This window comes from Athene noctua, chromosome 2 (assembly GCF_965140245.1).
Source record: "Athene noctua chromosome 2, bAthNoc1.hap1.1, whole genome shotgun sequence".
In the NCBI taxonomy this organism is placed as follows: domain Eukaryota; kingdom Metazoa; phylum Chordata; class Aves; order Strigiformes; family Strigidae; genus Athene; species Athene noctua.
This window is the reverse complement of record NC_134038.1, coordinates 104,828,140-104,841,564: the sequence shown is the minus strand read 5'-3', so window position 1 is coordinate 104,841,564 and position 13,425 is coordinate 104,828,140. Positions and strand designations below refer to the sequence as shown.

Here is a 13,425-nt window from a genome sequence, read left to right as displayed (position 1 = left end):
AGTGTTATTTTATAAACTGTAGTGTTCTTTTTGTTCCATATCTTTAAATAATAGATGGCAAACATTACTATTTCTGCAATGAAAAATTGCTATTGTCAGCTACCAGCCTGATGGCAACACAACTGCTCAAATATGACATTCTTTTCCATTGCTTTACTTGCTTGCACCTAACTGATTAGCAAGCTGTTTTTCTTTGCTTTTGAAAAGAAAGGCATGAGTCACAGAAGGAAAATAATAGGTTATTGGGGGTAATTAGTACCAGTCTGGTTTTGCAACACTGCTGCCATGACCTCCAGGAGTTTTTAGAAGGATTATTTAATACAAAATTACTGTAAGTTTTGATATTTGAAGAGATAAAAGAAATATCAGCATTATCTGTATTTCACTGACAGCTTAAAAAAAGGCAGCAGCTGTATCTGTATGAAAGGCCCAAAGAAAGACCAGCCTGTTAAAGAAGTAGAAAATGCTAGCATCTACTACAGGAGTCCCTTTTTTCCTGTACTGCTACAAACACTTAATGATAAATAAATTACACTGACATGAGTCCACATAAAGTGCAGGTTTCTTCAACCTTCCTTCAGAGACACTAAGCTGACAAACTATTTTCTTCTACAAAATCTGGGCTGACAAAACTGGGAGGAGTTATACCAGGCTAAATAAGGAAATTTGGTTCCCTTCCACAGTAATTCTTTGGGGAAAAACCAAAATTACTCTTCAGACACATACAGAACATTACTCAAAAACACTGCAGAAGATAATCTGGAAAGCAGGCAACTACAGTGAGCTTTTCTTGTGCAAGCACATTCTTCGGCATGACTTTACACAAGATAAAGCATAACCAACATATTAGCCTGTCTACTGGGATATAAATCCAAACACACACACACATGCCTACATGGCACAGCTGAGGAAGAATGGGACTCCTTTTAATCAGTACTATTCTGGATCTAAAAATCACAGATGTACTGGCCACTCAAAGGTTCAGCTCCAAGCAGCCCCAGTTTGTCTTTCATGTGAGAAAATCACATGCAAAAATACAGAATTAGAATTTTCTGATAATGTGGAAAAAAAATGAGCCAAAGGTGTCCACTGTCTAATTGTGAGACATGTTACCACGGGAACCAATTATCCCACATGCCTCACCTTAGCCGCAAAACAAACCCAGTAATTTGTCTGAGATTTTCACAGTACATCTTCTACAGATGTTTTGCGATTAGCAGCTGGATGCAATCATCAATCAGCATCTAGATTAGAATTCCTGCAGCAGTCAATGAGGAAGATGAAAAAAACCTTATAAAACCGACCAAGAAAATGACTCAGTTTGGAGGGCTCTTATATACACACTCAGCCAGCAGAAGTTATTAGTTTCAAACTGTAAGAATTGGGGGCATATAATTTCATCTTGGATTGCAGATGTTTCTTCCACAGTTAGTTTTCCCATTGATCTTGATGTCATCTGGCTTTCTTTTCTTTAATATTTTACTATGTTTCTTTGACAACTAGGCACTTCTATGATTAGTTTAGTTCAGTTTAGTTGGGCCAAATTATAACAGGCAAAACTCCCACTGACTTTAAAATTGAGCAACAGCTTTAAGATTATTTTTCCAGAAGATTAGATCAAATTTGGCTCTAGTCATGCACATTTTTTTTCCTTAATTCCTTTTTCAAATCTTCAACATCTGCACAGAACATGGGTGGACCTCCTTCATCATTTTCAATGGGATTGAAGCCTATTGCTTCTGTTTATAGGATTTTTTATGTAGAGATGAGATGTGTAAGGATACAACTGAGTAAGTGTGAAGAATAAAACACATATAACACATATAGGCAACCACTTCTCTTTAGTGAAAGGAGTGTCTTTGATGGAAGATCACTTTCTAGGCTCATTTGCTATCACTGTCCCTAACAACATCAGAAAGACACTGATCAGCTCTACTCAGAGACATAAAGATGCTCTCTGCACTATATCTTTCCCCATCCAGAACCATGCAGAATCCCACCCTCATTTTGATTTCCCGATACACTTGCCTGAATGATGGCCACAGGGTTATGTTCTTTAGTGGCATCTGCTGCCCAGTGCCCCAGACACACAATGTGCATCTTCTGCCTAAAAGAGAATACTTCTGGGAGCCAAGTAAATTAAGCATCAACTCTAACATTTCAATCAAAGAAAGGAGATGACCTGTGACTAAGTATCTATGCCATGGTCAACTTCACTCTTTCAGTAGGGACCTCTTGATTATTTCTCTGTATTCGTACAGCCTAAGAATTTTTATTGCAGAAAAACTTAAACAAGCCCAAACCTATGATAAGGAGATCCACATACATCTAAGCAGAGGTGCTTGGTGGTATCTCAACAAAAAGCAGATGTGAATGTCAGAGAGCAATGCCATTAGCCCTGTCGCTACCACTGAAAATACTTTATTTCTAGATAACATAATATAATAAAATCAGGAAAGCTGACTGGATTATGCTACAGTATAGTTCAGTTTGGATAGGTTAGGTTTTTTTAACTGATGTCTTTGAATGGAGTTACTGGATGCCCTTGTAAAAAAATAGTATAACTTTTTGTCTATAAGGAATGCAACACAGGATTAACCAACAGCAAAAATTCAAGTTAATCCAACAAGACGGTATCATATACTAAAGGTTTCTAATTCATCGAAGTTCTTTATATATGCCTCTTTTTTGGTACTAAAGCTTTATAGATTTGTACTACTTAACCCCTACAGGGTTTGTTCTTACAGCAGCAAATCAACCAGAAATGCATACATGGAGTCCAAAACATTTTTTAATGGATTTTTCAAATTAATCTTTTGGGACTTTTGTGTGAGAAGATACCATGTGCTTCCCTATAATGACTGTATTTCATTCATTTATGTTTAAAGACTGAATGTTTTATCAAACTTTGTAAAGATTGTGATGAAAAAAACCCATGAAAAATCATAGTAGCCCTTGAATTAATATTAAATGCAACTGAAAAACTAACAATAAACAAGTAATTGGCATTTGTGGAGGGCAGCTGCAAAAGTTTTGGCTCAACATCTTAATCAACAAATTGAAGCAAACAAATAATTGTTGCTTAAGCATGCAAATAGTATAGTAAATGATGAAAGAGTAGATGTTGGTGTTATACAGACTGATTTGGATCCCTTACAAATTGGGACTTATCTAAACCATATACATTTTAAGACTGGTAAATGCAAGATGATAGAACCAGAAACAAATAATATACACCACAAAAGTCACACTCTGAAAGGGACTTACAGCTTTTAGAGCATGTCCTCCTGGAAGTAGCTAGGAGTGCTAATGCAATACACATATTTTGGCAGAAGAAAAATGCTGAATACCAAGTCGAATTAGAGGTAAAAATAGGGAGTCTGTACATAATACTATGCAAACTACTGCTGGGTGAAATGTTCAATTCTAGACTGGAATCCATTCTCCAAAAGAAAAGCCACCAAAACTTGCAGGGGGTTCAAGAAGTCTGAAATAAATGCATTATCATGACAGGCTTTAATAGTTTGAACTCAATTTACAAAAAAAAAAAAGTGATTGAGAGTTGATATAGAAGTGACTTGCTTGTATTTAATTGAGAAAAAAGGATTTCTGACAACAGAAGGAATTTTACTGTATCGGGGAAATATGTAAGAAGGTATAATTGCTGCGAACTGGAGTCAGGCAAACTGATGAAAATTAAGACACATTTTCCTCTGACCGTGAACAGTGAACCTTTTGGAACAATCTGCCTGTAGATGTAACAGATTAATACTCATTTGGTACCATTAAAATGAGGAGTTGATGCCTTCCAATAACCACTTTAAAACCCCTACAAGGTTTAAAATAGTGACTACTGAGCAGATTGCAGGGCCTGTACTATTCAACAGTGCAGACCAGATGGCCATAGCCATTTCTCTGGCTGAAAATTACTGAAATGCTAGTAAGTACACTCAGAAACATTTGGAAAATGGGGATGCAGAAGAGAGAGGAGATACCATTGCCTGGAAGCAGGCCAAAAAACTTAAGGAGCCACTGAGAACCAGCATGACCACATTTTGGTCCCATATTTCCATACAGGTTAGGGCTGAGAGAGACACGGAGATTTGTTGACTGTTTGTTCTAGCTAAATTGTTTCCAGGATCTAGCTAAAAATATTTAGAAAACCCTTTCATTAGCTAAGAATAGGAAGTAATCTTCACAACTACAATAAGCAACATTTTTTCAGGTTCATGTAAGGCAGCTTTGGGCTCCTGCTTAAGGAATCAGTCATACCTGGCCTTTCGACTGCAGTCCCACTGTAAGCAATCCAGGATTTATCACATAGAGCATGGTGAAAAAATTTCTGACCATTAATAAGGAGCTTAGGTTTGTGGACAGTAGTAGATTTTACATACTTAGCTGCTTTAGCTAAATATTAAGAATAGAATACAGAAATGTATATGTTACTATATATAGTATATACATGAAATGCAGAAATATATATGTTAGTACATATATATGTATATAAAAAAATAACAGAAGTATTATATTATACATTAAAAAGAAAAAGCTTTCTGCAGCTTCCAGTCTTCTGGCAAACTAGAAGTCTATTTGCCTTCGTTAACTCCCCACATAGCTTTCACCCACACTTCAGACTCTGCTTGTTCACTTTCCATGTACCATAATTTCCTGTCATTTAAACCACTCGATCACATTTTCATCTTCAGGGCTCCCTCTGAATAGTCTAAAAGCATCAGCAAAACTGTGAACAGCTGATCACCTCCTCTCATGTCAATGAACGTCTCCAGCTGTCTTTTGAAGGTTTTATCTTTCTGGTAAAGTATTTCTGGTTGTCCTTCACATTCTGGTGTCCAAGCATGAACCAATGAAACCTACATGTCTAAATGACTTAAAATATTTTTAAATCCCACTTGGATCCCTCATCATATTTAAGTATTCAAATACCTTTGGACAATGTGACCCAGAGTATTTGTATCCTAATTTCTGTATGAATCCTCATAGAAAAAATGTGAAAACTAATAAGGAAAACTTTCTCCTGACACTGCTTGTGTAAAATTTTACCTGAAATTTTAGGGTCTATATGTCATCATTATACATTTCCAGCAAGACCAAGATCAGCTGTAGAGGCTAAAACTCTTATATTGGTTTCCAGTACCAGCTGCCACAGATCAGAGCCTCTTCTATTTAAAATCAGTCAAAAGGCTGCTTTTGAAATTACACAAGTTTGTCAAGAATAAAGTTAAGAAATAAGTAAAGGAGCTGTCAGAAAATCTTACAGTATAGTTAAGTTACAGAAAATTGAAGTCTCTGAAATCTCTCATGACTGTTTGGCCAAACAGTGAAGCAATGCAGGTAAGTGCTATTTATAATCCCATAACCAACCACAGCCATTTACTGTGAAGAGCTAAAAATCCTCCATAAAACAAATAGTTTAGAAATTAAGCAGATTTCCATAAATAAATACATTTTGATATAAGATACAAAGCCAAATTTTGCAACATCTCTGTAAGTGAAAAGTGCCATGCAGAAATTACTATATGAAGAAGTTTCCTTTGGACAAAACTCAAAAGTTTTAACCCACTATCTGATCCAGACTAATTTTTACAGCTGGAGGCTAGATGTAAAAACAGGGTAAACTAATACTACCAGGTTTAAATATCTGAATTTTAAGTGACTCTGGCTAGATATACCGTTTTTTCATTAATTTGTCAGAATGTTCTAAATAAAGAAGTGTTTCAAGCCCATCCATCAGGGTTGCTCCAATGAGCTGAAAGAAATTAGCCCATAAAATTCTTATATAAAGCATGACATCAAATCACAATGTTCTCCAAAAAGTAAAATTTCTAAAGGTAGATGTAAATGTGCTGTTTCTTCAGTGCAATGAACTCTTAAGATAACTTTATAAACAGATGGATAATGCTTGATTAATACTCAATTCAGGAAATAATTGCAAAACGGATTCCTCCCTCTACTTTCTCCTAAGCTAGAACTTGAAATATATGTTATAAAAAGAAGTTTTATAAAACTGTATATTATGTAAAAATGTAACACTTTTCTTTGGAAGAGGCTGGAATTCTTCTTTTGGTACTGCATATGGAGAAAAATGAGCAAAGCCTCAGACTGACCGATTTGTTCAGACAAAACAATCCCCATAGATAGGCAGGAATAAAAGTTACACCAAACGGGAAGTGCTATTGGAAAGCATGAGAGCAAGGTGGATTCTTAACTCTAATTGAAAGTCAAGATAACTCAGACTTCAGTCACCTCCAAACCTTGGAAGAACCTTGCACCAAAATATTTAAACTCTTGAAGAAGTTTTCATGCAAGGCTTGGAAAAAGCTGCCTGCTTCTTCACCTGCATCAACAAAGGCAGAGTCTAATATTTTGACTCCTGTAGGTACCTTTGTCTACTGCAAGTAGTCCCATCAGTTGAGGACACTTACCAGTATGAACAAGATACTAGTAAAGTACTGTTTTGTGATTATAATACAACTGTAATGAAGATCAAATGGAGCAAAATTACAGTAATCCCTTCAAAATACGTGAAACAACTTGTACCTAGATGAGTTGTAAAATAAAATTACTGCCCCTTAACATACAGATATTTCTTAAATAAATTTAGCAGTACCTGCATTGCAAGGATTTTCTTTTCCTTTGTATATGCACATTTGAATGCATTTTCTGACAGCTGGATAAGAAGATACCCCCTAGACAGGGTATGAAAATGAAAGTGCTAAGAAGGATAGTATCTAAATTGTTAATATGTTGTCAGATTATGAAACATTATCAACAGGTGGGACATCTCAGCATAGGTGTCAGACGTAAAATTAAACACAGGGAAGTGCTGCAACATAGAACTGCAGTCCCACATTTCATTATCTATCATGTTTATCGGTGATCAGCTAGTTAAAATCTTGCATAAGGTGACTGCAAAATCTTGCATCACATGAAATGATACTAAATAGGAGACACAACCAAAGATCACATGACACAAGAACATAGCTGGGGCTAAACGATGCTGTAACAGATGTGGTGACAGCTAGCTTGTGGCTACCCTGCCAGCTCCCGAAACACCACCAGCAGAGTTTCAAATCCAGGAAGATTTTTCTGCTTCAGGCTGGCTCACACCACACCAGAGCAAATTCACTTGAGTCTCATTTTCTGAAGTGCTGAACACCTGCAGTTTCCTCTGATTTCAGTTGGTGCAGAGGGTACTCATCACTTCTTAAAACCAAGGCTTATGCACAAGCAGACATCCTTTGAAAAAGCAGATGCTCCACAAAGCCAAAAATGCCACCGATAACACAAGCCCTGTGAGTTCCCTTCAGAGCAGAATCTGAAGCGTGCAGCTTTTCAGAGAGATGTTTAAATACTTGCAGCAACTACAGAACAGGAATAGATATAAGAAAATAAAAATGCCACCGTCGCTACTGTCAGTCTTGCACTATTCTACTCATTAAAATAAAATGTCTGGTGCTCACTCTCTCCATGCTATCTGGCAGGCAAAGAAACAAGCCACAGCAAGGTTCAATATGGCAAATCATTTTACATTTGGACAAGACAATTTCACACAAGAGGTGGATTTCTGTGTCTGAGGAAGTGTTCCTATCGTCTTACTGAAAAAAAAGAAATCAGAGAAGGGAACTGCATTGCTACCAACAGAGAAAACAGCATGATTCTAAAAGCGCATTGCTTTAGTGGTTTCACAGAAAAGAAATTTAAGTAACATTTGCCTAAAATACACAGAAACATAGATTAAATATAAACACATCTGTCTGAGGTAAAAGCAATAGCAAATAGTATTGATTAGCCCACTAGTTAGTTTTTATTGAAGTGCTCTATTTCATGCACTCTTGGAGTTAAGAGCTGGGTCTCTGTGCACATGTGACCATACCACAGGGACTTAAGAGCTACAGCTGAGCCCTCTGCAACTGGCAAATACAGGAGGATTTCAGTTTATCTGGAACACAAACATTTTACATGCATTAGGGATATATTAGGGTGGTAGGTATTTGAGGCGATCCTTTTTTTAAAGGACAAACACCATTGTAAGGTGAGAACTACCAAAACCAAAACTAACTCTTACATGATAAATTCTGTCAGGTTGCACCATTTTTTAGAGTCCACTTTCTTCATCATGTCTTCAAAGGATTTTCCACAGGCAGGCAACTTTTCTAACATGAGAGATTCATTGCAGAGATTAGTCTGTTGACATGCACCTAGGTAAAATCAGAAAGCGCCTTAAATCTGAAACATTGAAACAGAAGAAGCATGAACACATCACTCCTTCACATAATTCTGCTTGCCACTTACATCATTGTAAACCTAACATTCAACTTTCTAAACAACTTTAGAAAATAGATAAAATATACCTCTATGTAAATTTATTTTTAAAATAACAGTGTATAATACTGTACATTACCATATATAGTATCATCTTTTAGACCTAGCATAGAGGAACCTACCTAGTCAATTTTCTAATCTTACTTAGTTTCTACTCACACTAAGTTACTACTGCCCATTTGTATTTTTAGTTAAAAGCTAACTGGAGTTACTGATCATACACTTCAGTGTAGAAAGCATTTCTCAAGCTTACACAGATGCATCCCGTTCAACTAACTATATGACTGTAAATGTACTTCATCAGAAACATTTGAGTATCTTTCATCAGCCAAAGGCCTTGAATTCCCAGTCACAATTAAGATGCTTCTTTAGTATGGCCACTGAAGGAATTATCTACCATTATCAGATGTTGATGTTACAGCATACAGCTACTCACAAAGAAAGAGTTAACCTAGACTTGATCAACCCTGTATCTTTTGCAACCTGTAATGGCAACTCCACAATATTTAGAGTCAAAGTAAAATGTTCCTCTCATCCAGCCCATGCCTGCACTGGAATACAAAGGTAGTAATTTGGCATTTCTTATAAAATTAAAAATCTGAAACAATTCTATTCAGACTAACTAAAGCATTTGATTTTGATAAGACTGAAACATTTAAGTAGTTAAATATGTCTTGCTTTACCTTTACAATTGCCACTATTTTGATTGTTCTTCTATATAAAAAATACATACATTTTGTACACCATTAAAAATTACCTGTAAGTATATGTATGCCAATATATTTAATATAAATGCCTAAATTAAATTAGTCAGGAAAAAAAAAAAAAAAAATCAGTGTGATTTCTTTTTTTTACAGAAGCAAAAATCTGAGAAAAGGATTTACCTGAAAAAAACTGCAAACCTGTCAGGCAATCCTCCAAGAACTCTGGAGGAAGCACTTTTTTTTTAAGAATAAAGCCAAGAATAGACCACTTCATCCTTTTTTAATCATAGAAAATGGAAGTCTAAGTGGAATCAGATCTTGAACCTTTTTCTTCTGAACCTACCTTTTCACTGAGACTCTAATTTATAGCAGAGAGAGGAGGTATTTCTTTTCCTTCTGTTAGTTATGTTGAGAGCAGGATCCCATCACTGCTGCAAATAGACAGTGGTTCTAGTTCTGTGTGGTGACAGCCAAACACACTGCCAGATGAAGTGAGGTCAAAGGCGTGCAAGCCTTTGCTTGATGAGAAGTGAGGCACAGCTCTCGCTCTCAACACGGCACTTCTCCTTACTATTTGGTCCAAAAAACCTAAGTCAAGATGACTGATTTCAGGCTTCACATCATGACCCAGCCGTCAATCAGAAACTTGAACATCTCCATTCAAAATGGGGCGTGTGATTGTAAAACAGGAATGCATGTTAAGCGTCTCACCCACAAAGGAGATGGCTCCTTTGGAGCCTAGGCAAGAGCACCTTGCAATTTAACTCCATAGCTGGGGAAGTCACTGACTCAGTGATGCCATGTGCCAAACAGAGACACCCATCGCATCAGACCAAAGAAATACTTTGCTTTCACATACTTCCCAAGAGCATCAGGCCCATAACTGGACAGCCTATGCCGCACATGCGACCCTAAGCCATACAGACCACAAACCTCTCCAGGCGTACGGCTGACTTACTGGGACCTGACCCCACCTCCTTCGTCATGTCTGATTGTCAGAGCTCTTCGAGCTGACACTATGGATTCATCCATGTCAGAATAAAATCAGAACCACAGTTAATCACCAGTGATAGAAACTGTGGAAGTTACAAAAAAGGGGCAGCACAGTTTTGTCCTTGGGAAGCTAACATGACAGCATGGACCCTTTAGGCATTCCCATCAATTCATCTGGCAGCTGCATCAGTTATAAATTATACTTTCTACAGCTAGATCTGCAGATGAACACTAAAGCTGGGCAGAATTCAAATCCAGATATGAAAACTGCATAGCTGGCAACTGAAATCCTGCATTGATGCTTTGACAAAAGTTAAGCAAAGCTGCCTTCCTTGGCAGGGTATTCTAAACAGTCAGCTATCACTTGATTTATAACCCTGTAAATCCAGCAGAATACAAGTTTCTCCTCCATTACGTCATGTGCGCAGACAATATACTCCAGCCTCTTCCCAGCAGGATATTTACATGGATTTTCCATGGCCTTGGTGTTTCTGGTTGGCTCTCTTCCGAACTTTAATATTTTGCAGTGTTATAGAAAAGTATCTGATAGAGTAATTTGACAGGAACAACCTGATGACACAAGAGTTTCTGTCTAAATCTCTGGCCAAAGGAGTTCAAAGTTATGAATAATTATACAATTTTACCATCACTATTGAGACTGACCTTTACAAAACACTACAATACTCTCTGTTTATACAGCTGATGGACAAGACCAGTTGAAAAAAATGTATGATGGTTGACTAATTGAAATGAGATAGGATGAAAGCACTTCTCAAATGGTTGCCATTAACAAAACAGCAACAGAATTTTGAATTTTAGAAGTAAAGCTCACCTGCAAATCCAAGCGTCATTAGACCATTAACTAGGGGGAGGAAAAAAAAAAGAGATGAGTTAGATACCTCCATACTGTTACATAAAAGAATTAGTGCAGATACAAGCAAACTTGAGCATACTTTAGGTTTCAACAGAATACAAAATGTTCATTTGAACAGTTTCAGTTTTATTAAAGACTGTGTCTGAATGAAAAAATTAAAGTTAGAGAATATTATGTTTTTTAATTCCTTTTTATCTATCATTTAAATGGCTGAGTCGTGCAGACTTGTTATGGGTCTGTCCACACCACTCTCCTGTAGCTTCCAACATTAAGGAACAGAGACAGGGAAATTTTTACTTTAAGCTTCTTGAGGGTGAAAAAGTTGGAGATGATAACACATTCACTCAAAATGTATGTGAACTGCACATTCTAAACTGTAGAACAAAAAAAAAATCCTTTTGCTATTAAAATCAAGCAAGCACAGAATCATAAATAAGTGCATATTCTGTTCATTTAGAAAAGTAATTGTTGTGTTGTGTTTCATGGTCTCCACCTTTTGCACAGGTAAATCATACATTTTGAAAAACAATACGTCACGTGGACATTACACTAACCCAGGTATGTCAGAAGATCATCCAAATGGCAACATAGACTATGCCAACAGGAGTCATCTGATCAGCTATTTGCAGTACATACAGATGGATTAAATTAACAGAAACCCACTGTGTTCACACAGCTCCAGCCATGCTTAGGATTTTGCAAATACAGCTAAGCAGGATGTGGCTTCAATTATTTTTGATGTCACACTGAAAAGAAAAAAAATACTGACAAATCTTAAGAGTGTTAACTTTGCATCAGAAATGAAATGCGTAATTTCACACAGATGGGTGCCTCATGCTCCTTGTTTATACCATACACATCACTCCAGTAAAATGAATCAAGATACACACAGTATCAGTCATATTGATCTAGACTGTACGTTCACTAAGCTATGCCAAACTCTCGTCAGTTAACTGCAAATTGTTGCATACATACATCTCAGAAGAATTTAGATCCTTCTAAATAACATATTTTTCTTCCAGACAAGCATTAATCTCTTAGTTACTAATGAGCCAGAATGTACTGAAACTTTGAAGAGCAGGAATCCATGTATCAGAAAACTCTGTTGCATCCAAAGTCACAGAGATGAAACTCCATTATACACTCTGATGGCTGCATTTCCTTCATGAATAGAGCACTCTTCTTTCCAGGCTATTAGCTGTTATACTAGTAAATACACTTGAGTTCCTGGGTAGGTTTTCTTTAATCCTAACTTGAAGAAGTGTCTTATCAACAGCAGAAAACTGAAGATTAAATTAAAAGCACACACTTTATGAGGAAGCCAAACCCACACATTCTGAGGAACAGTCTAGACTCACATAGGTGTGCTAGATGCTCCCCTTGAGGACCACACCAATTCTTATTCTATCAATTCCTATCACTGAGCTCTAGATCCTTCACAATTATTGCTTCAGTAATCCTCACAAGACCACAGGGTGGCAAATAAAACAGGACCTACAATGAAAGAGAACCAGTAAGAGAAAACAATGTGTCTGTGTTTTACAGACAAGAGGCTGAGTGACTACCCCAGCATTGGACAGGGAAGCTGTGATAAACCAAATACCAAATAAAGGCTCACAGGTTTGTGCTCACAGGGAAACATGCTTCTTGCATTTTCTGGTCTGCTCATAACAAATTAATACAGGATGTTTTGCACCTAGCCTCAACCAAAAGAATTCAGATACCTTCAAAAGAAGGGTAAAACAACAATCCAGACTACCACATGCTATCATGCCCACCCCTCTTTGTTTTCTTTGCTCCCAGATATTCAACTCGCAAAAAAGATTTAATCAGGAGACTACAGCTTGTTGGCCGTGATAGTTTACACAAAAAGTATTACCCTTCCAGCAGCTCTTTTAAGAAGGGGCAAGTTCAGCTTATTTCTTGAAAGCTTGATGCCATCACATCTCCTTAGAAGATATACAGAGGAACCAAAGTGAGTCACAGTGTTGGAAGATGTTGTCATGATCCCAAAACAAACAGTTGCCATTTTACCAACATTTAAGGGAGGGAAAAGGAGGTTCAGTTTAACTGTACCAGTTGCCTGCATGCTAAATCATATTAATAATGGACCACAGCAATGGCCTTTAACTTTTCTTTTCTCCATACACTGTAGCATCATGTATGATCGCCCCTAGCATTAATGGAATAAGATGCCAAGGAACCAACCAGCTTGGAGCCAGAGCAAGAGGTGAAGGAAAGCACCATCAAATGGAAGATGGTGAAAAATAGGTTTGAAGAGCCTTTGGAAAGAAAAAGAAAAGATAAGCCAAATAGGATAAAGTAACAGAAAATAAGAAAACCAAGAAAAAAACCCAAGCTTTTAATAGCTTACTTCAAAATCTTGTATATGAAAAAAAGAGGCTCTGATCCTAGACCTTTACTGTAGCCTCTTTTTATCTACTCTCTAATCTCCTTTTGTAAACAGACATTCTTCTGATGTTAAAAAAATAATTCAGAATGGGATTCACA

General features: G+C 36.9%; 1 protein-coding gene across 3 annotated transcripts in view; it reads right to left on the bottom strand.

Moving 5' to 3' along the window:
* The window catches only part of RAMP3 (receptor activity modifying protein 3), a 69,097-nt gene that overhangs the window by 24,078 nt on the left and 31,594 nt on the right, over positions 1 to 13,425 (bottom strand). For 2 of the 3 annotated variants that reach the window (XM_074897924.1, XM_074897923.1), the window contains exons 2-3: positions 10,873 to 10,902; positions 8,087 to 8,219 (exon numbers count right to left, since the gene is read on the bottom strand). In XM_074897924.1, the coding sequence (XP_074754025.1) occupies positions 8,087 to 8,219; positions 10,873 to 10,891 (152 nt within the window). In that variant the 5' untranslated portion in view covers positions 10,892 to 10,902. Of the gene's footprint in view, positions 1 to 8,086; positions 8,220 to 10,872; positions 10,903 to 11,468; positions 11,571 to 13,425 lie in introns of those variants that run through there. The other variant, XM_074897925.1, reaches the window with a different exon arrangement.